The following is a 23,256-nucleotide window of genomic DNA, read 5'->3' as shown; positions in this document are numbered from 1 at the left end:
TCTGTGTAGAATCACCTATGTACTGTACACTGTATATATCTCACACACATATAAACACAGGTACATCTCATAAAATTAGAATATCATCAAAAACTTTTTTTCACCCCTTTGTGTGAACCCTCTCATCTGAAGCCCCTGAGGAAGCCATACAGGCGAAACGCGTCGGAAAAGCTCAGCCCTCCGACACATACATGGATACACTGTATATGCAGTGAATCTGTGGGAGAGACTGAGCCCCTTTTATTGAGGGGGGTGATCTTTCTATATATTCTATTGTAATTGTATTAAGCAATATGAATTATATGTGTTTTGTATTGAATTTTAAACTTTTTCTGATATTATTAAGGAATCAATTTTATAGAATTATGAATTTTTCTTTATACTGAGTGGAGTTATCAAGCACCGGTAAAGTACAGTTTTTCCTCTACATACCTTATGCCCTCTTTGGGGTGTGGTGCTTGATACTGATTGGTTGGGTACGTTACCACTTTATTATTAAAAAGTTAATTGAAGTAATTAAATTCAAAAAGTGAAACTCATATATTTTATATAGATGCATTACACACAGAGTGATATATTTCAAGCATTTCTTTCTTTTAATTTTGATGATTATGGCTTACAGCTAGTGAAAACCCAAACATCAGTATCTCAGAAATCTCATCTCATATCTCATTTGGAGATCAAGGTCTCAGAGTCTGGAGGAAGAGTGGAGAGGATAATAATCCAAGTTGCATGAGGTCCAATGTGAAGTTTCCACAGTCAGTGATGATTTGGGGAGCCATGTCATCTGCTGGTGTTGGTCCACTGTGTTTTATCAAGTCCAAAGTCAGCGCAGCCCTCTACCAGGAAATTCTAGAGCACTTCATGCTTCCCTCTGCGGACCAGCTTTGTGGAGCTGCTGATTTCATTTTTCAGCAGAACTTGGCACCTACCCACACTGCCAAAACTACCAATACCTGGTTTATTGATCATGGTATCACTGTGCTCGATTGGCCAGAAAACTCGCCTGACCTAAACTCCATAGAGAATCTGGGGGGTATTGTCAAGAGGAAGATGAGAGAAACCAGACCCAACAATGCAGACGAGATGAAGGCCACTATCAAAGCAACCTGGGCTTCCATAACACCTCAGCAGTGGCACAGGCTGATCGCCTCCATGCCACACTGATGCAGTAATTCACGCAAAATGAGCCCCGACCGAGTATTGACAGCATACTACACTGTACATGGATATACTTTTCAGTAAGGCAACATTTCTGTATTAAAAATCCTTTTTTTTTTTATTGGCCTTATGTAATATTCTAATTTCCCAGAGATACTGAATTTTGAGTTGTCACTAGCCGTAAGCCTTAATCATCAAAATTAAAAGAAAGAAATGCTTAAAATCTATCACTCTGTGTGTAACACATCTATATAAAATATACGAGTTTTACTTTTTGAATTGAATTACTGAAATAAATTAACTTTTTGACGATATTTAAATTTTATGAGATGCACCTGTATATGAGATTCTGCACTTCTGCTGCAGTTGGGGGGGGGGGGGGGGTTTCAAAGCAGAAGCTGATCAGCAGGTGCCGGCCAACGGATATCCGCCCACACCCGCTGATCATCAAAGAGAGACACGGGAGGGAGCTCTGCATATGTAAACAATATAGAACTTTCCCTGCAAAGGGACTAGAATCGATATCTTCCCCTAGTGAAAGCAGCGCAAAGTGCACACAAACACTGGTTAGGCACACATTTAATCTTTGATCGCCCTAGATGATAAACCCCTTCCCAGCCAGTGTCATTAGTAAAGTGACAGTGCATATTGTTAGCACTGATCACTGTATTAGTGTCGCTGGTTCCCACAAAGTGTCAAAAGTGTCAGTTAGTGTACAATTGTCTGCCGCAATATCGCAGTTCCACTACAAGTCACTGATCTCCGTCATTACTAGTATACAAAAAAAAAAAAAATACAAATTCTTGTATATATCCCAAAGTTTGTAGACGTGATAACTTTTGCACAAACCAATCAATAAACGCTTATTGGGATTTTTTTTACCAAAAATATGTAGCAGAATACATATTGGTCTAATTTTTGGAAGAAATTAGATTTTTTTCTTTTGGATATGTTTTATAGCAGAAAGTAAAAAAATTGGATTTTTGACTTACCATAAAATCCATTTCTCTGATGTTCACTGACGGACACAGTTCCTGATCTTCTTAACCATTGGGTTATATTGACCCCTAAAGGAGTAGGACACTAGGCAAAAAAAAAGTCTTGCTACACCTATGGGCAGTCCCAGGGGCTATACTCCCTCTCTCTGCTATAGGTACTCCATTTAGTTACAAGCAGTATCAGAAGAATTACAACTCCACAGAGGGGCGGGTACTGTGTCTGTCAATGAACATCAGAGAAATTCATTTTACGGTAAGTCAAAAATCCCATTTTCTCTTTCATTCATTGACAGACACAGCTCCTGATCTTCTTAACCATTGGGATGTCCCAAAGCAGTGTTAAACATGAAGGGTGGGAACAGAAAAGAAGTCCAAAGGCTAAACAGTAGCCAACCAGGCAAAAGGAGCTCAACCAAAAAAACTGGAGCCCACCTGAAAAGAAAAATACAGCCTCAAAGGTCCTCTAAACAGCAGCCTGCAAAATTTTGCAGCCAAAGGAAGCATTTGCAGAGACCAAATCATCCACTTTATAGAACTTTGTGTGCACCAACAACAAGGTGGCCACCTTGCAAACCTGCGTCACTGAAGCCTGATGATGGAAGACCCAGGAGGCACTGAGCGCCCGACTAGTGTGCCTTGACAGGGGAAGGAGGAACCTGACCCCTGATGGAATAGGCCTGAATCACCATCTGTCTGATCCATCTGGAAATAGTCGCAGAGGAAGCGGACAACCCTTTACGAGGCCCACCTGTGAGCACAAATAGTAAGTCTGACTTCCGTAACTGCCAGGTACACCCTAATTGCCCAGAACACATCCAAGGCATGCAAAGCAATTTCCTTCGGATGTTTTAGCCTGAAACACAGGGAAGGCAACACAATGTCGTCATTCAAATGAAAATTAGAAACAACCTGAGGAAGAAGCGATGGACAGGGGCGAAGAACCACCCTATCACTGTGAACCACCAGGTAAGGTGAAAGACAGGATAACTTCGCCAATTCCGACACCCTGCATGCAGAGGTGAAAGCCACCAAAAAGATCACCTTCTGGGACAGCGTAAGCAGGGGAATCTCCCGAAGATTCTCAAAAGGAGTCTTCTGGAGGACTGAGAGCACCAAATTTAGGTTCCAAGGCGGCAACAGGGACCGCACTAGAGGGGTCAAGTGCTTAACTCTCTGAAGAAAAGTATGCACCAGGGAGTATGTGGCCAAGGGCAGTTGAAAGAAGACCGCAAAGGCCAACACCTGACCCTTGATAGTACCCAAGGCCAGTTTCTGCTCAACCCCCCATTGAAGGAAGGTCAAGATCCGAGCCACCGAAAAGGAGCGAGGATGAACCCCAGCAGACTCACACCACGCAATGTACGTCTTCCACCTACGATGGTAGATCTTCCCAGAAGTAGATTTCCTAGCTTCTAGAAGCATTGGAACCACCGACTCAGACAAACCTCTATCCATCAGCACCTGGTGTTCAACAGCCAAGCCGTCAAAGCCAGCGACTGTAAATCAAGAAAGGAAGATTGGTCCTTGGGAAAGCAGATCCTTCCTGAGAGGAACCTTCCAAGGAACGTCTGCCACCAGTCGCACCAGATGGGCATGCCAAGACCAATCCGGGGGCCACTTAGTTCAGTGGTCCTCAACTCCAGTCCTCAGGGCCCACTAACAGGCCAGATTTTAGGTATTACCTTGGGGAGATGCAGACTAGAGTACTGCAATCACTGAGCAGCAAATTATATCACCTGGGATGTATTTCAGTTATCTTGCAAACCTGGCCTGTTAGTGGGCCCCGAGGACCAGGGTTGAGGACCAAGGACTTAGATGACCGGTATCCCTTCTGCCTCGATCCTGCGTAGAAATCTTGGCAGAAGCTTGAGTGGAGGGAAAGCATAAATTAGACGATACTGACCCCACCATTGCATCTGTGTAGTCCGCCAGAGGATCCCACAACCAAGCCACAAACATCTGCACATTTCTGTTGTGCCGGGACGCCAACAGATCCACTTCGGTGATGCCCCACTGGAGACAACTGATGAAACGCCTCCGGATGAATGGACCATTCCCCTTTGTCCAATGCCTGCTGACTGAGGTAATCCGCCAGCCAGTTTTCCACCCCAGGAAAGTGTACAGCGGAGAGGGCTGGAACGAACTATTCTGCCCACCTTAGAATACCAGCTACCTCCAGAGCCACCAGGACACTTCTTGTGCCCCCCCCCCCCCGGTGATTGACATAAGCCACGGACATGGCATTGTCCAATTGAACGCACACTGGACATACCTGAAGACGATCTGTCCAAAGTTCCAGGCACAGTCTGATCGCTCAGAGTTCGAAGACATTGATCAGTAGTCTGGACTCTACCAGTTTTCAGGTCCTCTGAGCAGAATGCTTGCCGAGCACGCCTCCCCAGCCAGACAGGCTGGCAACCTTGGTGACCACTGTCCAATACAAGGGGAGGAGGGATTTGCCCAGCCGCAGTGCAGAAGAATGAAGCAACCATTTCAGGGACTCTTTCGTTCCCCCGGCTCAGCCGAATCTGATTGTCCAGAGACTGCGGATTCTTGTCCCATTTGGCCAGAATCTCCCTTGCAGGGACCTTGCATGGAACTTTGCAAATGAAACCGCCTCAAAGGTAGCCACCAGCAGGACCAGTACCCGCATGCAAGTCCGGAGGGAAACCCATCTGCTGGACAGCAGAAGATGAATTGCAGCCTGCAGTTTCTGGAGTTTGTCCAGAGGAAGGAGCACTCTGGCTAAGTCCAGAGTCCGACCAAGATAGTCCAGCTTTGTGGACAGAACCAGAGCAGACTTCTGAAAATTCAGAATCCAGCCGAACTCCCGCAGAGTTCATATTGTGATCTCCAGGTTTCCCACAAGAGCAGTAAGAGACTCTGCTCGCAGTAGCAATGGGGCTAACACTTTTGTGAAGACTCGAGGAGTGGAGGCAAGACCAAAGGGTAACGCCACAAACTGATAATGCTCCTCTCCCATGGCAAAACGGAGAAAGCGCTGGTGACTGGCACATATTGGAATGTGAAGGTAGGCATCCTTGATGTTGATAGAAGCAAGGAAATCCCCCTGACGCAGTGATGCCACAACCGTGCAAATGGACTCCATTCTGAATGTCTGCACCCGCACAAAGCAGTTCAGCGCATTCCTTCCTGGAAACTGTAAACAGGTTTGTGTAAAAACCCTGAAAACGTTCTGAAGTCGTAACCAGGACAATCACCCCTTGTTGAAGCAAAAGGTCTAGTACTGCCTCAAACAGATCCTGTAAGCGGTCCGGAGACAGGCACAAGTTGGAACGATAAGGGTGAGGGCACACCTTCATGCTGAAGGAGCCTTGTCCGCGGGTCTGGAGAAGCCCGCTCTCGGTTTGCCAGACAAGATTCGTTTGGATCTTCCAGAGGAGGCCCTGAAAGCCTTTGAGCCCTTGTCAGTCGACCCTGAGGGATGAAAAAAGTTCTTATGAGCTGAGAAGGAAGGCCCACGACTACGACGAGGTTCCTAGCCCTTAGTGGCCTGCGTAAGAAACTCTTCCCCCCTGTGAGAACCTTTATGATGTCATCCAGGGTAGCTCCAAACAGGAAATCTCCCTGAAAGGGAAGATCAGTCAAGCCCTTTTTAGAAGTCTGGTCTGCAGACCAGCATTTGAGCCAAAAGACACGCCGAAGGACCACTGCCGAAACTGGATGCAGCTCCCCTTGTGGCGAGGCTTTCTAAGAGGCATCACAGATAAACTGCAGCCCCTGGACCAGCTAGCCTGCCAGCTCAGTAAAGGTGGGGGGGGGCTTTTCTCCCTCCAGGTCACGGCGTAAAAGTTTGCGACACCAGGGCAATGATGAATACCGGCCTTAGTGCCGAACCAGCCAGAGTGTACATATTACGGGCCACAGCCTCCGCCTTCCTGTCAGCTGGATCCTTAAAGGCCGGGGACTCTTCAACCGGAATCATGGTTGCCTTGTTCAAGCTGGAAACTGGAGGGTACACCACCGGTGGAACAGTCCACTTCTTAATAAGGGACTCCTCATAGGGGAAACGGTTTGGTGGTCCCCACTCTTTATCGACAATTCTTTCAAAATAGGTGGGGAACGGAAACACCTTTGCCACTCTGGATGGCTTGTGAGTGCCAAAGGGAACTCAGCGCCTCTGTCACAGCTTCATCCTCCATCTTCAAGGTCTCACGCACAGATACAATCAGTGCTTCCACCAGTGCCTTTTCATGCGCAATTGCAGACGTGGAGGAATCATCCTCACTATCAGAGGATTCCGGGCACGTAGTTGCAGACCCAACAGGGTGACCCACATCTGCGGCGGCCGAATCCGATTCAGGATCTGATGAGACAGATGAGGCAGGGGGCGCTTTTTGCTGGCCCCTTGCCCAAAAGCCCCTTCCACCGGGGACACCAAGGACTCCAGGACAGCCGTCAGTGCATCGATGGATGGTTGGGACCCGGAGAGCCCTGCAGCCTCAGAGAGAGGAGCAGATGGGGAGATGTGCTCCAAAGACTCCATGAGTCAACAGGGGAACCCCAGAAAACAGGTAGAAAACACTGAAAGGGACACTGCGCTGGCAGCACCACCCAGGCGCCAGGCACAGAGCACCAAGCGATCCTCAGCAGAGAGGGAGAGAACCCCACCAGACTCACCACCCAGCAGAAAAAGGTACCTGCAGCCACCAGGATAATCTACACTGCACATGTGGCGATCAGGAAGTAAAAAGATCCAGGAGTAAGCACCAGGGGATGAGGAGGGACTCCCACCGCCAAAATCACCGCCCATATGGCTCCACTGTCATGGTCGCCGCTATTTTCAATGGCAAACCGCCACAAAATGGCCGCTGGACTGCATAAACTAGGCCGCCGTGCATAGAAACACACAGGCTACAACAAAATGGGGGCCCGCGTGGCACTTCAAGGCTTCCAGGGACCCAGGAGAGATCCCCATACCCTTCAGGGACAGACCCAGGCAGGATGGGGGGCACTGGCAGGAGCCCCCACCAGGTACAACCCCCCCCCCCAGCACAGCCGATCGTCCGATCTCTAGCGGCACACCCCCCCAGCCCCCATTGCCAGTATAGCGCCCTGCCCCCACCCCAGGATGTGGACCAGACCACCCAAACAGCCCCAGCATAAGTGGAGGGGGGGGGGGGTAGGATGGGGAACAGATTACTGGGGGATGCCTGACAGGAAGGAGGGGGAACCGGGGAACCTGGGGGTCTGAACCCCTTTCCATCAAAATGGGGGGACTGTCAGATAGGAGGAACACTGTGACTTGGGCCGAGACCTGGACGTATGCGACCTCGCGAGGCGTTAACTCGCAGGCCAGCCCCCGTCCAGTGGGGCTATGTTGCAGCCGACCTAGCGCGGAGCTGAGGCCTGCGCGCTCTTGCTGGCCAGACTGGGGTGACCACTGGATCTAGATTATCCAGCCCGTCACCCAGTCCAGCAGTTGATTGTAGATCTCACAGGAAAAATCCAGGAGAAAAAATTTCTATCTAAAAAGAAAAAATGTGCCAGGACCAGAGATCCCAGCAAGGAACTAGGTCCTTACACCTGGCTAGGCAGACGAAAACTGAGTACCTATAGCAGAGAGAGGGAGTATATCCCCTGGGACTGCCCATATTTTTTCTGCCTAGTGTCCCAACTCCAGAAGGGGACAGTATAACCCAATGGTTAAGAATATCAGGAGGTTAAGAATATGAGGAGCTGTGTCCGTCAATGAACGAGAAATTATGGCGGCTGGTTGGCAAGTGGTTAAGCCTCATGCACACTGCTGCTCCTAAACTGATGTTTTGGGGGCTTTTCTGTTATTTGCCTAAGCCCCTGAACACACCTCAATAAAAGCCTATAGGGGCAATTTACTCAAACTAGTGCACACATAATTTGGTGCAGCTTTGCATAGTAACCAATCAGCTTCCAGGTTTTATTTTCTAAGCTTAATTGAACAAACTGAAGTTAGAAGCTGACTGGATACTATGCAAAGCTGCACCAAATTCTGTGTGCACCAGTTTTAGAAAAAAAAAAAACCCAATAAGTCCATGTACACATAGGCTTATAGAGGAGTGGCTTATAGAGGAGCAGCAGAGTTTAGAGGCAGTCAAAGATCCTCTCCTGAACGCAGAAGAATTTGGCGCTTTTGGGTATAAAAATCTAAATGTGCCTTTAGCACTTCAGCGTTTATTCATTTTATTGGTCAGAATAAATAAAAATTCTGGTCGCTGAAATAAGTAAACTCCCAAACCCCAAAAGCTGCTAAACTCTCTTAAACTGGTTTGAAAAAAACGCGGCTTAGGTGAGTTTTTAACGCTGATTTTCTCCTGTCAGGGGAAACGGCATTTACAATAAACAAGTGTGCATGAGGCCACCCATTGTCCTCTATAGGGTGGCAGATGTCAGCGGACATGTGCCAGCTGACACCCGCCTGGCTGGCACCTGACCTGACAAGATCTGCTGAAAACAGACGTATGGCGATACGTTTGCCAATCTGTGCAGAGGGTTGGATCCGATGAGAACGGATGAAAACACACTGTCCGTTTTCATCCAATCTCCCCATAAAGGAGAGCGGGACTCTGACAGGTTCGTCTCTGTACAGTGAGTGGAGACGGACCTGTCATCCGCCTGCTTAGCGGGGATCAGCAGAGTGATCCCCGCTGAGCAGGCAGAATCCATCAAAACGGACCTGCCCCATGTGAAAGGGGCCTAAAAAGGGGGCAAAAGTTCCACCTTCTGGCTGGATAAAATACACAAAATTTTACAGAAAATTTTTGCAAAATGTGATATAAAGGTATGTACAAAAAATACCATACATTCCCTTTTATGTTTACCTGCAGGCTGATATTCTTTTGCACTATACCAGAAAGCATGCCTAGGTGCCTGCAGATCAGATATCTTATTGAGCACACCAGAGGGGGGGGACATTTAGCGCACGCTAAACTGCAAATATCAACCACTTCCCCCAGTCCTGTCTCAGCCCACCTCCTTTCTGTATTTCCTGTCTCACAATTGGCCCCAAGACTGTGAAGGGTGACTTGGCTGAACAACAGCGGGTTATAATATAAATGTTCTCTGTACTATACACACTTTTTTTTATACATCGTCAGTTTTTGTTCTATGTATGACCCTTTAGAAATTAAATGTATAGAATTGGAGAGAGGTGTAAGATAAATATGACAATAGTTACTTCAGTCTATTTACAGATGGGACATTCCTCCAGGATGCGTGCAGCTGATCCGGATTTATCACTTGCCCCTTTTTAAGGGCGAACCCCAACCGGCAATACATGGAGACGGCATTCTAGAAACAAAAAATCAACAGTGTGCGTTTTACTCTGGAGAACTCAGACAGTTTTAAAGGGGTCTTATCAGAACAGATATCAGGCTGCCTTATAGCTCTGGAAGTGGCACTAGTTCAGGACAGGAACCCTACTGTGTATGATAAAAGTCTCATCTACCTTGGAGTTAGCACAGCTTTTATGAGTCAGCCAGGATGGAAGTGCATGGTAAAAGCCATATTAAAGTGATTGTAAACCTCAGACATGAAAAATTAACAAAGCGTATCCCTCTATCGTGTGTACTTGTCTTAATCCAGAGAACTAAGGGGTTTATTTACTAAAGTTAGAGAGGGAAAATCAGTCACACTTCTGCAGAGAAACCAATCAGCTTCTAACCTCAGCTTGTTTAATTAGGCTTTAGCAAAAAAAATGATTGGTTTCTCTGCAGAAGTGGGACTAATTTTGACCTCCTTAGCATTAGTAAATAAACCCCTAAGTGTCATCTCTGTCTGTTGCTTTCTTACACTGCTGTCCATTCTGACCAGTTTTCCTGACATCAAGAGAAAAATGGTGACAGGGGAGGGACCTCTAGCTTATTGACAGCCTCCGCTCTGTTCCTGTGTGAAAGGGGGGGGCGGGCAGCAGGGAGGTGTGCCTTTCCTCCAATCAGCCGCCGGACTACACAAACATGGCCGACGTGCATTGCAGCACAAGGTAGAACAAAATGGCAGCCCCGCTCAACACCATGAGGCTCCCAGGGAGCCAGGAGGGATCACTAGGCCTCAAGGAGCAGACCTAGGCAGGGCAGTCGGGGGGGCCTGGCAGTGCACCCCCCCCCCCTCCCCAGGAGGTGGACCAGTCCATCCACACAGCCCCAGCATAATTGCAAAAAAAAAAAGTAAATACAGTCAGGTCCATAAATATTGGAACATCGACACAATTCTAATATTTTTTCTTTTTGGCTCTATACACCACCACAATGGATTTCAAATGAAACAAACAAGATGTGCTTTAACTGCAAACTTTCAGCTTTAATTTGAGGATATTTACATCCAAATCAGGTGAACGGTGTAGGAATTACAACAGTTTGTATATGTGCCTCCCACTTTTTAAGGGACCAAAAGTAATGGGACAGATTATCAATCATAACTCAAACTTTCACTTTTTAATACTTGGTTGCAAATCCTTTGCAGTCAATTACAGCCTGAATTCTGGAACGCATTAGACATCACCAGACACTGGGTTTCATCCCTGGCGATGCTCTGCCAAGCCTCTACTGCAACTGTCTTCAGTTCCTGCTTGTTCTTGGGGCATTTTCCCTTCAGTTTTGTCTTCAGCAAGTGAAATGCATGCTCAATCGGATTCAGGTCAGGTGATTGACTTGGCCATTGCATAACATTCCACTTATTTCCCTTACAAAACTCTTTGGTTGCTTTCGCAGTATGCTTCGGGTCATTGTCCATCTGCACTGTGAAGCGCCGTCCAATGAGTTCTGAAGCATTTGGCTGAATATGAGCAGATAATATTGCCCGAAACACTTCAGAATTCATCCTGCTGCTTTTGTCAGCAGTCACATCAATAAATACAAGAGAACCAGTTCCATTGGCCGCCATACATGCCCACGCCCCGACACTACCACCAACCATGCTTCACTGATGAGGTGGTATGCTTTGGATCATGAGCAGCTCCTTTTCTTCTCCATACTCTTCTCTTCCCATCACTCTGGTACAAGTTGATCTTGGTCTCATCTGTCCATAGGATGTTGTTCCAGAACTGTGAAGGCTTTTTTAGATGTTGTTTGGCAAACTCTAATCTGGCCTTCCTGTTTTTGAGGCTCACCAATGGTTTACATCTTGTGGTGAACCCTCTGTATTCACTCTGGTGAAGTCTTCTCTTGATTGTTGACTTTGACACACATACACCTACCTCCTGGAGAGTGTTCTTGATCTGGCCAACTGTTGTGAAGGGTGTTTTCTTCACCAGGGAAAGAATTCTTCGGTCATCCACCACAGTTGTTTTCCGTGGTCTTCCGGGTCTTTTTGTGTTGCTGAGCTCACCGATGCGTTCTTTCTGTTTAAGGATGTTCCAAACAGTTGATTTGGCCACACCTAATATTTTTGCTATCTCTCTGATGGGTTTGTTTTGTTTTCTTCAGCTTAATAATGGCTTGCTTCACTGATAGTGACAGCTCTTTGGATCTCATATTGAGAGTTGACAGCAACAGATTCCAAATGCAAATAGCACACTTGAAATGAATGCAAAAAAGGGGGGGAGGAATAAATGGACTTTGAAGGCACCGTAATAAAAAAACCAACACTTTATTATAGATACGCATTAAGACCACAAAAGTGTGTATCGACCGATCAACATGGACAATTTCATTGATCAGAGGATACAAATGATAGGTGAGTGGGGAGGACCTCACACCTAAAACATACAATGCAACGGACAATACAGGATTGCATTTGAATGATGTACAAAGGAGAAATAGGGCGCTATACGCTGCACACAAGCCGCACCACGGTGCAGGCAACGCAGAGCGTCCTGTACAATAAGATAACAGCTTCCACAAGGAAATAAACCAATATATCCAATTGCTCTACATGTTTCGCCTGGTGTTCAGACTTCATCCGGAGCGGTTTGGAATATAGCTTCCATAGGAAGATGTTGCTGGAGCCAACCAGTAGGCGCCAGAAGCATAATAAACCAATCTTGTAATTAGTAATCACGAGGGGTGACCTGTTGAGGTAGCTGGAGGAGCACGCACTGCTTATGGTCAGATTAAAAGAGAATCAGGTGGTCACAATATAGAGTAAGCCTGTCCCATATATAGCCGGACATAAGGCATAAGGTAAAGTAGCAGGCAGTTCCTCCAAAGCAAAGAAAGCATGCAGCGCGTCCTCCAAATGTTCCTCAAAGATACAGATCAGTGACCCCCGGATGGGGAATGACCGAAAGGAGGAACTGCCTGCTACTTTACCTTATGCCTTATGTCCGGCTATATATGGGACAGGCTTACTCTATATTGTGACCACCTGATTCTCTTTTAATCTGACCATAAGCAGTGCGTGCTCCTCCAGCTACCTCAACAGGTCACCCCTCGTGATTACTAATTACAAGATTGGTTTATTATGCTTCTGGCGCCTACTGGTTGGCTCCAGCAACATCTTCCTATGGAAGCTATATTCCAAACCGCTCCGGATGAAGTCTGAACACCAGGCGAAACATGTAGAGCAATTGGATATATTGGTTTATTTCCTTGTGGAAGCTGTTATCTTATTGTACAGGACGCTCTGCGTTGCCTGCACCGTGGTGCGGCTTGTGTGCAGCGTATAGCGCCCTATTTCTCCTTTGTACATCATTCAAATGCAATCCTGTATTGTCCGTTGCATTGTATGTTTTAGGTGTGAGGTCCTCCCCACTCACCTATCATTTGTATCCTCTGATCAATGAAATTGTCCATGTTGATCGGTCGATACACACTTTTGTGGTCTTAATGCGTATCTATAATAAAGTGTTGGTTTTTTTATTACGGTGCCTTCAAAGTCCATTTATTCCTCCCCCCCTTTTTTGCATTCTGATATTCAGGACGTGGCACATGTTTTTGTATTTTATTACGCCCCTGTTCTTTGCTGCACCAGGGATAGGCGTAGATATTCTATGTAGTTAAACACTTGAAATGAAGTCTGGACCTTTTATCTGCTCCTTGTAAATAGGATAATGAGGGAATAACACACACCTGGCCATGGAACAGCTGAGCAGCCGATTGTCCCATTACTTTTGGTCCCTTAAAAAGTGGGAGGCACATATACAAACTGTTCTAATTCCTACACCTTTCACCTGATTTGGATGTAAATACCCTCAAAATAAAGCTGAAAGTCTTCAGTTAAAGCACATCTTGTTTGTTTCATTTCAAATCCATTGTGGTGGTGTATAGAGCCAAAAAGATTAGAATTGTGTCCATGTCCCAATATTTATGGACCGGACTGTATACGGTGGACAAGTATAGTTCTTGTCCTGGGGACAGAGAGGGAGTGACACCAAAGAATGTGACCAGGGAAGTGATCAATAATGCTGGTGGTTAAATTTCACTGTTACTGACCACCATGTGGGAAGGAGGGTGCTTAGAAAACACAGTCTACAAATTTTCGGGGATGCAGGATGTAGAGATTTCACTGACCACCAGTAATAAGGTGAGGGGGCTAAAAGCATTGACACCATTACTGAGGGTAAATATTGCGTCCTCCAACACCAATGCTTTGGTTTATATTTGTGTGCACTCACACCAATTGTTTGTGTCAACTGGGGGGGGGGGATTTGAAATGTTCCTTGGTGAATTTTCTAGAGTGACTCGAATCATTATCATGCTGGAAAGGCCCATTTCTGGTTCAACGTCAACTTTTAGACAGATGATTTCACAATTCCATCATAACTATACCAAAAAACTTTCACTTTTATATTTATCAGATCAAAGAGGAACCAATAAGAGTAAGAATCAGTTCATTGTCAGGGTTTACATGCAAAGTAAATATCTCCTAAACGGTACATGTTTAGGAGATATTTACAGTACCTATAGGTCAGCCTTAATATAGGCTGACCTATAGGTACAAGTTGCAGAGGAGGAATTACTTCCTCTTTAAGCAATCCCTATGAGAGAATGGCTGGCCTAGAAAATACCGTATATTGTACAACACTTTTTATCAAGCTGGTAATACACATACTCCTGTCTCAGTCAGTGAGCACTTCTGCTGGTGAGCCGATTAACGCCCCCCACTGACTGGATACATTTATTACTGGGACTGACTGTAGAAAAAGTCACAAAGGGTTACAGAAATGTTTTGCTGGCATGCTCAGAAATCTTAGGAGTTTGTACTTTCAGTTCTTTCTACAAACTGTGTGTGGATGAAGATAATGGGCAAAGACAGCGGGGTCCTATTTTGATAAATTAAATAATTACCTTTACAAGAGACAGGTCAATCTCCAGGACATTTGCAAGCTAGAAAACAAAGCAGAATGTGCAATTAAAAAGGCGCTAATAAGAAAGCAAAGGACTGCATATTATTTAAAGCTGAAGTCCAGGCAGATGTAAAAGACTTATTAATGCAGCTCTGTATCCAATAATACGTGAAGTTGACTTGGTATAATTCTTTTGCAATTCCTACACAGCAGAGTAGCAGCACAAGATGCTAATTGGTTGTTTAGCAATGTATCCATGCTAACAAGGGACATGTGGATTGGAGCAAAGGGAGAATTGACAAAGAGATGACCTCATCAGTCTGCTGCTTCTCCTGTCCTGTCACATATGGGGTGGGGGGAAAGACCTGGAAGTGTCACTGAACTGCAGCAAAGAAAAACCAGGTCTCCTGCCCTGCCCAGACTGATCTGTGCAGTGTGGCAGAGCGGTGTATAGGCCTGTACACACGATACAAAAATCGGAAGTAAAATTGCGTCCGACAAACATTCTGCCGATTTTCGGATTGTTAGTATAGTGCTTTTGACGGCCGATTACGAATTTTCGTATGACAAAAACTGGATGTGCAGGCTATAAAATTTTTATTGTACGTCAACACAACGTCCGATTTTCGTTTAATTAGTACAGTTTTCGTCCAAAAAAAATCCTAAGAGCAAGACTAGGCATGCTCAGAAACTCAAGAACACATACAAAACAATTCAACACATGACATCACTTCTGAAGTAGAATTCTTTCGTACGGGAATTTTCGTATGAAAATAACCTCTTCACTTTCCACATGAGACTAGCATGCAACAAAAAACGGACGACAGACCGTCCGATAATCTGATCGTGTGTACGAGGCTTAAAGTGGGGTACACAATAGTAGAAAATCTGCCGAAAATTCCCGTCCGAGGTAAAATCGTACGATTTTCGGCTAGTGCGTACACAACTTTCAGCAGCCGATGCCGACATTTTTCAACGAAAAAAAAACGGAGGGACAAACACCAAAATTTTTACCGTCCGTCCCCAGATGACCGATTTTCGTTTAATGTGTATGCAGTACGTCCACAAAAAATTGGATACGAAAGACCGCACATGATCTGAAGTTGCTGACGACCCGGAAGTCTGGGAACAAATGTCCCAAAAAAAAAAAATAAAAAAAATCGGACGAGAAATTTTGTGAACATTTATGCACTGTCAACTAAAAACGGTTATGACCGCTGAGCAACAGAGAAAAATCGGAGGATATTTTCCGTCAAGTGTGTACAAGCCTTAAGTCTCAGGTCTGGATGGCTAGAAACACAAATCCTTTGTTAAGTTAAACAGTTCCTATCTATGTATTTAATCTGTGTAAGCCTGGAGTTTAACTTTAAATCGGGTTTTAGAGTGCCATCAAATATCTACTTATTGGTTTATCAATTGTAAATTGAAAAATCTGAAAATTCTCTAATAAATTTAAAGTAGGGTCAAAGCTCTGTTGGCCCCTCTTCTCCTGTAGATTACAGAAGAGCACTTTGTTCTGCAATCCTATGACCCGTATTCAGGTATGAGTTGGCTAAGTTCAGCTGTCAGCTGACATCACACAGCCGGTCCAGACTGTGGGAGGATCCCGATTTTATTGTTAGGATTTACCCATACCCAGTTACTATGCAAGATCCCTGGGGAACGTCGCTGGAGAGCCTGAGCCAGCCGCTCCTGACCCTTCAGCGTTCATTGAAGTGCTGGGCTGTGGAGTCACCGACTCTCTGCTTACTGAAGACCAAGAACTGAGCGATCAGCGGTCTTTGGTAGTGGGGGACTCATGCTGAATCCCCCTAGGAGAGTTTGTATGTTTATTTATTTTTTTTCAAAACCTAAAACAATGAACAATTTCAGTGAATCGTTACTGTCGCACACATACATTTCATAGGGATTATAAAAACGGGAACCAGTTACCACCCCTCCCCTCCATTAAAGAAATTGTCACGCAATAATGATAATGTGACCAGTCATAGCCAATCACGTGGTGCCTGATGGAAATTGTAAATTTCACTAGACAGGTACATTGCGCAAAGGAGATGTCTGTAAAGATGTTGGTCACGCTCTCATAAACCCTGACAGGTTTTTCTTCTTTTTTTTGTGTTTCACTGGGAAGATTCCCCTTTAGTTCCTGTCTTGAAGATACAATAGGAAGGGAGAGTAACTCTTCATATACAGTGCTGATAAGAAGAGGCGGTTGTTGTTCCCCCTCGCTGCCTGTTCCAGTGACAATTATAAATGTAGGATTTCAGGTTACTGGGACAGAGAAGCTGAACCTCCCCATTGGAGACACAGAGAACAAAAAAAATCTGACTGAGATTCCTGCCCTCCCTTACGTCAAACTTGAAAAAGTCCAGACTTGCATATTACATATAGTCTGCTTTGGTAAAAGTGTGCTTTTTTTATCCCAGCTGGTCCCCAAACCGCTGCCACCCCCTGCCTCCTGTTTGGCGGTGTCTCCTTTAGCAAGCTGACTGCTCATGCTTGTTCCCAGGCAGGGCTGTGTGCGTCCATTCAAACATAGAGCCCCAGGAAAGCCAGGCCTCCCAGACAGCTGCAGGAGCCTCCCCTACCCTCACTGTTTCCTCTACAACCCAGATGCTCGGGGAATGGTGCAGAGTCTGAGGGACCCTTCTGCGGTGACATGGGACAGTAGGGGGACAGAGCGGGTAAATGTACTGGTGAGTTTTTTACCGTTTGCTGGGAATGAATTAGGGTAAAAAAAAAAAAACACTTAGGGTTTAATATTATGTATTTTAAATATGAAAATAAGAGAGTCAACTTACCTCTGCCACATTAGTATGTTCATCAATAGACACAAATATCTTATAAAGGAGAGTTTCAAAATAGTCTCCTTGTAGCCGGTTCATCACAAACCCTTCAAGGGGAGGCACTGAAAAGACATCATCTCTGAGTTATTATGATAGAGGAATACACTTGGCATTTCACTTTAAAAAAATAATCTAATTGCACAAAATTCAGCAACTAAAAAGCCTCAAGCGGTGTCCAAGCTCCTTAGGCCTGGTTCACACACAGATACAGTTTAGGATGCGCCTTGGGTTACAGCGAATTGCATGACAATGGAAATAACACTGCTTCCTTCCAATGGTGGCCATTCACATCAATACAGCGCAGCTGCAATGGAACTCTGGGAAGATGACAGCAGGCGCAAAGCCAGCAGGGAGCTCCGGGACATTGCAGCGCTGGAGTAAAGGCAAGCATCAAGGGATCATGGACAGCAGTCTCTATCACAGTGGCGGCCTGTCCATTGGGGGCGCCGCCCCCCCCTATCCATGCGTCCGGCCCCCTTATCTACATGCAGGGCGCCGGACGCATGGATTCCAATGGTTTTTTTTTTTTGAAGCACGTGATTAGAGCCAGAGGCTCTAATAGGCTTCAAAGAAGGGTGGGCTCGGGCGCAGTGATCCCACCCAGTTGTGTGACAATAGCGAATGAACACTTGCTTTTATTACACTGATTCTCCTCCCAGCCAATCAGGAAGTGGGTCCTGAGACCATTTCCCAATTGGCCGAAAGGAGAGGCTATGCTATCGGCCAAGGAGGAGGAGGAGGAGGGAAGAAACGCAAGGGAAGCCGCGGCCTGCCCTCGATGTCAGTCCAGGGTTAGTGGTATGGTGTGCGAGCTGGTGTGGTCTGGGGGGGGGGGGGGTATGGTGTGGTCTGTCTGACACACCGCCCCCGGCCCATGGAGCACCAGCTGCCACTGCTCTATCACATTCAGAAAATAGATCTGCGGTAGATTGCTTTTCAGAGGGCGGTGGAGCAGTGGCTGCCAAGCATATAGGAGGAAATCCTGCTGCCTCCTAAAAGCCTGTTTTTGGCTTTTTTTTGGCTAAGTCAAGGGGGGTTTTGCATTTAAATTCCACACAGAAACTGCAGTGCGGTCCTTTTGATCCAAAAGTTGGTGCCGTCTGTAAAACTGCAAACTGAGTCAAATTGTGTACCACCAACTCTGGCTGCAATGTTAAAGTGTTACTAAACCCACAACCGTAAATTCAGTGTGCATAGACAGTAAAGCATGCTTGTTATACTCACTGTGGAACCTAAGGGGTTAATCCTTTGCACTGTGTATAAAGGCTGTTTGATCCTGTCTCTCTGATCCTCCTCTTCATTCACGGTCTCCAAAAAATAACTTTACAGAGCCAGAGTACGGGCTCCTGGGAGAGCATATGATCAGCACAGGGCCAATCAGCACTGTCCAGACAGAGGTTCAGGAGAGAATGAAAACTCCTCCTACAAGCTTAAAGCGGAGTTCCACCCAAAAGTGGAACTTCCGCTCTTTTGTTTCCTCCCCCCCCCTCCGGTGCCACATTTGGCACCATTCAGGAGGGAGGGGGGAACGGGTACCTGTTTTGACAGGTACCCTTCCCCACTTCCGGGATACAGCGCCGAGCCAGTAGGAATGCGCAGGGCGCTTCGTGCATGTGCAGTAGGGTCACGCCCGTGAAGCCGCAAGGCTTCACTGCCGGGTTCCCTTACTGGCAATGGCGGCAGCAGCACCCGACAGCCAATGGAAACATCGGCCGCGGTGCCTACATCACTGGACTTCAGGACAGATAAGTGTCCTAATATTAAAAGTCAGCAGCTACAGTATGTGTACAGTATGTGTACAGTATGTGTAGCTGCTGACTTTTATTTTTTGGACGAGGGCGGAACTCCGCTTTAACTAGGAACAGATAGAAGTTACAAGACTACTATATACTGCTGATGAGAAAAGGTAATTATCCGTTTATATTTACGAAAATAATTGCATTTCCATGTTCTGTGTACTGTGGGAGACCAGATATAGTGAATGCAGGTTCTGGGTTTAGTTACACTTTAAGATTTAGGTGGGTGGTAAAAAAATGAAGGTCGGACAACTTTTACCATCCCCTTTGCCACTCATCTGAAATTACCCCAATAGGTAAAAAAGATTATATTACACCATCAACTCCCATGGAGCTGTTAAAAGTAAATGAGTAAAACCAACAAACAAAACTTTTCCAAAGACAAATAGAATTCAGCAATAAAAACAAATCATAATTCTGCAATAACTAGATTCAAAAGGATAGAGAGACCAGAGCTATGGAAGTTATCATTCTATGGCAGGGATCCTCAATCTACGGCCCTCCAGCTGTTGTGGAACTACACATCTCATGAGGCATTAGAAAACTCTGACATTCACAGACATGGCTAGGCATTATGGGAATTGTATGGAGGGCCATAGTTTGAAGACCCCTGGTCTAGAGGTATAATGGGAGTGACACAAGGGGAGATGAGCAGCAAACATTATACAAATGTGTGTGTCTTATATTGAGGCTTGTCTTTTCGCTGGGGAGAAATCTTGTGTTAGATTATCACCTGAAATCTGTGTTGGATTTTAACCTGAAAAGCTATCCTACGTGTGATTAGAAGATTGCCAGAGGAGGTGACTTTTTAGGGTATAGACCAAGATTTAGGACTATAGTGTGCCAAATGGTATGGGTAAGGAAGTGTCAGACAAGGACACAGGTACACAAGAAGCCTTGAATGCGGCTATAGGAGGCCAGGCTAGAGGAAAGGTGAAGGACGTGTTTGGCTGCTTATGGAATCAGTGAGAAAATGTACACTCACCGGACACTTTATTAGGTACACCTTGCTAGTACCGGGTCGGACCCCCTTTTACCTTCAGAACTGCCTTCATTCTTCGTGGCATTGATTCAACAAGGAGTTGGAAACATTCCTCAGAGACTTTGCTCCATAGTGACATGATAGCATCACGCAGTTGCTGCAGATTTGTCGGCTGCACATCTATGATGGGAATTTCCCATTCCACCACATCCCAAAGGTCCTCTATTGGATAAGATGTGGTGAGTGTGGAGGCCATTGGAGTACAGTGACCTCATTGTCATGGTGAACAAACCAGTGGTGAGATGATTTGATCTTTGTGACATGGCGCATTATCCTGCTGGAAGGAGCCATCAGAAGATGGGGACATTGTAGTCATAAAGGGATGGACATGATCAGCAACAATACTCAGGTAGGCCGTGCTGTTTAAATGATACTCAATTGGTACTAAGGGGCCCAAAGTGTGCCAAAACATCCCCCACACCATTACACCACCACCACCACCAGCCTGAACCATTGATACAAGGCAGGATGGATCCATGCTTTCATGTTGCTTACACCAAATTCTGACCCTACCATCTGAATGTCGCAGCTGAAATCGAGACTCATAAGACCAGGCAACGTTTTTCCAATCTTCTATTGTCCAATTTTGGTGAGCCTGTGCTAATTGTAGCCTCAGTTTCCTGTTTTTAGCTGTCAGGAGTGGCAGCCGGTGTGGTCTTCTCCTGCTGTAGCCCATCTGCTTCAAGGTTCAATGTGTTGTGCGTTCAGAGATGGTATTCTGCATACCTTGGTTGTAAGGAGTGGTTATTTGAGGTACTGTTGCCTTTATATCATCTCGAACCAGTCTGCCTATTCTCCTCTGACCTCTGACATCAACAAAGCATTTTCCTCCACACAACTGCCACTCACTGGATATTTTCTCTTTTTTTGGACCATTCTCTGTAACCCGAGAGATGGTTGTGTGTGAAAATCCCAGTAGATCAGCAGTTTCTGAAATACTCAGACCAACCCGTCTGACACCAACAACTATGCCACATTCAAAGTCACTTAAATCCCCTTTCTTCCTCGTTTTTCTGATGCTCGGTTTGAACTTCAGCAAGTCGTCTTCATCATGTCTAGATGCCCAAATGCATTGACTTGCTGCCATGTGATTGGATGATTAGCAATTTGTGTTACCAAACAATTGAACAGGTGTACCTAATAAAGTGACCAGTGAGTATATATGTACACTATGTGACCAGAAGTTTGTGGACAACTGACCATCACATCTAACTATATGGCCAAAAGTATGTGGGCAACCCTCCAAATTCTTCCAAGTTTAGCTTTCCAGTGAAGGGTGCTATTAGTGCTACAGCATACAAAGACATTTAAGACAACTTTGTGCTTCCATATCCACATACATACATATACACACACACACATATATATATATTAGGGATAGACCGATATGGCCAATATGGGCCAATATTTTGTACATTTAAAGTTTTGAAAAATAAAGAAAATTTTTTGACACAAATCTGGTACTAAACATGTTAATTTTTGTTAAATGCTTAAAGGCTGGCTTGCTGGCACCCTGTGGTGGGTGGCTGTCTGGCACCCTGTGGTGGGTGGCTGGCGGTCTGGGTTCAGGGCCTGTGGGTGGCAGGTACAGGGCCTGTGAGTGGCTGGCTGTCACCCCATGGTGGGTGGCTGGCTGGGTTCAGGGCCTGTGGGTGGCAGGTACAGGGCCTGTGGGTGGCTGGTACAGTGCCTATGGCTGGCCTGTGGGTGGCTGGTACAGGGCCTGTGGATGTGGGTGGCTGGCAATGGGCTGCTGTGGGTGGGTGTATGGCTGTGATACACTCCTGCGAGACTAGTCCTGACTCCAGATGAGGATGTCCAAGGCGAGGGAGGCAGCCTAAGAAAGCAGAATGACGTCACAAAAATATCTGCAATATTGGCCAGTTCCAGGGACGATACCGATATATCGGGGAAAGTGCATATCCGTCTATCCCTAATATATATAGACACATATATACACACACACACACACACACACATACACAGTTGGGCAAAAAAGTATTTAGTCAGCCACCAATTGTGTAAGTTCTCCCACTTAAAAAGATAAGAGAGGCCTGTAATTTTTATCATAGGTATACTTCAACTATGAGAGACAGAATGGGGGGAAAGAATTCAGGAAATCACATTGTAGGATTTCTAATGAATTAATTGGTAAATTCCTCGGTAAAATAAGTATTTGGTCACCTACCAACAAGCAAGATCTCACAGACCTGTAACTTCTTCTTTAAGAGGCTCCTCTGTCCTCCACTCGTTACCTGTATTGATGGCACCTGTTTGAACTTGTGATCAGTATAAAAGACACCTGTCCACAACCTCAAACAGTCACACTCCAAACTCCACTATGGCCAAGACCAAAGAGCTGTCGAAGGACACCAGAAACAAAATTGTAGACCTGCACCAGGCTGGGAAGACTGAATCTCAAATAGGCAAGTAGCTTGGTGTGAAGAAATCAACTGTGGGAGCAATTATTAGAAAATGGAAGACATACAAGACCACTGATAATCTCCCTCGATCTGGGGCTCCACACAAAATCTCACCCCGTGGGGTCAAAATGATCACAAGAACGGTGAGCAAAAATTCCAGAACCACACGGGGGGACCCAATGAATGACCTGCAGAGAGCCGAGACCAAAGTAACAAAGGCTACCATCAGTAACACACTACGCCGCCAGGGACTCAAATCCTGCAGTGCCAGAAGTGTCCCCTTGCTTAAGCCAGTACATGTCCGGGCCTGTCTGAAGTTTACTAAAGAGCATTTGGATGATCCAGAAGAGGATTGGGAGAATGTCATATGGTCAGATGAAACCAAAGTAGAACTTTTTGGTAAAAACTCAACTCGTCATGTTTGGAGGAGAAAGAATTCTGAGTTGCAACCAAAGAACACCATACCTACTGTGAAGCATGGGGGTGGAAACATCATGCTTTGGGGCTGTTTTTCTGCAAAGGACAACTGATCCGTGCAAAGGAAAGGATGAATGGGGCCATGTATCGTGAGATTTTGAGTGAAAACCTCCTTCCATCAGCAAGGGCACTGAGGATGAAACGTGGCTGGGTCTTTCAGCATGACAATGATCCCAAACACACCGCCCGGACAACAAAGGAGTGGCTTCATAAGAAGCATTTTAAGGTCCTGGAGTGGCCTAGCCTCTAGTCTCCAGATCTGAACCCCATAGAAAACCTTTGGAGGGAGTTGA

General features: G+C 45.8%; 1 protein-coding gene across 2 annotated transcripts in view; it reads right to left on the bottom strand.

The window, feature by feature from the left end:
• FAM91A1 (family with sequence similarity 91 member A1) overlaps nucleotides 1–23,256 on the bottom strand; it is a 145,736-nt gene that overhangs the window by 41,636 nt on the left and 80,844 nt on the right. For both annotated transcript variants that reach the window (XM_082257935.1, XM_082257936.1), the window contains exons 9-11: nucleotides 17,181–17,287; nucleotides 14,381–14,419; nucleotides 9,334–9,446 (exon numbers count right to left, since the gene is read on the bottom strand). In XM_082257935.1, coding sequence (XP_082114061.1) covers nucleotides 9,334–9,446; nucleotides 14,381–14,419; nucleotides 17,181–17,287 — 259 coding nt within the window. The remainder of the gene's footprint in view (nucleotides 1–9,333; nucleotides 9,447–14,380; nucleotides 14,420–17,180; nucleotides 17,288–23,256) is intronic.

This window comes from Pelophylax lessonae, assembly GCF_965119305.1.
Source record: "Pelophylax lessonae genome assembly, chromosome: 5".
Lineage (NCBI taxonomy): Eukaryota > Metazoa > Chordata > Amphibia > Anura > Ranidae > Pelophylax > Pelophylax lessonae.
The sequence above is the reverse complement of the archived record's forward strand: the minus strand, read 5'-3'. Positions and strand labels throughout refer to the sequence as shown.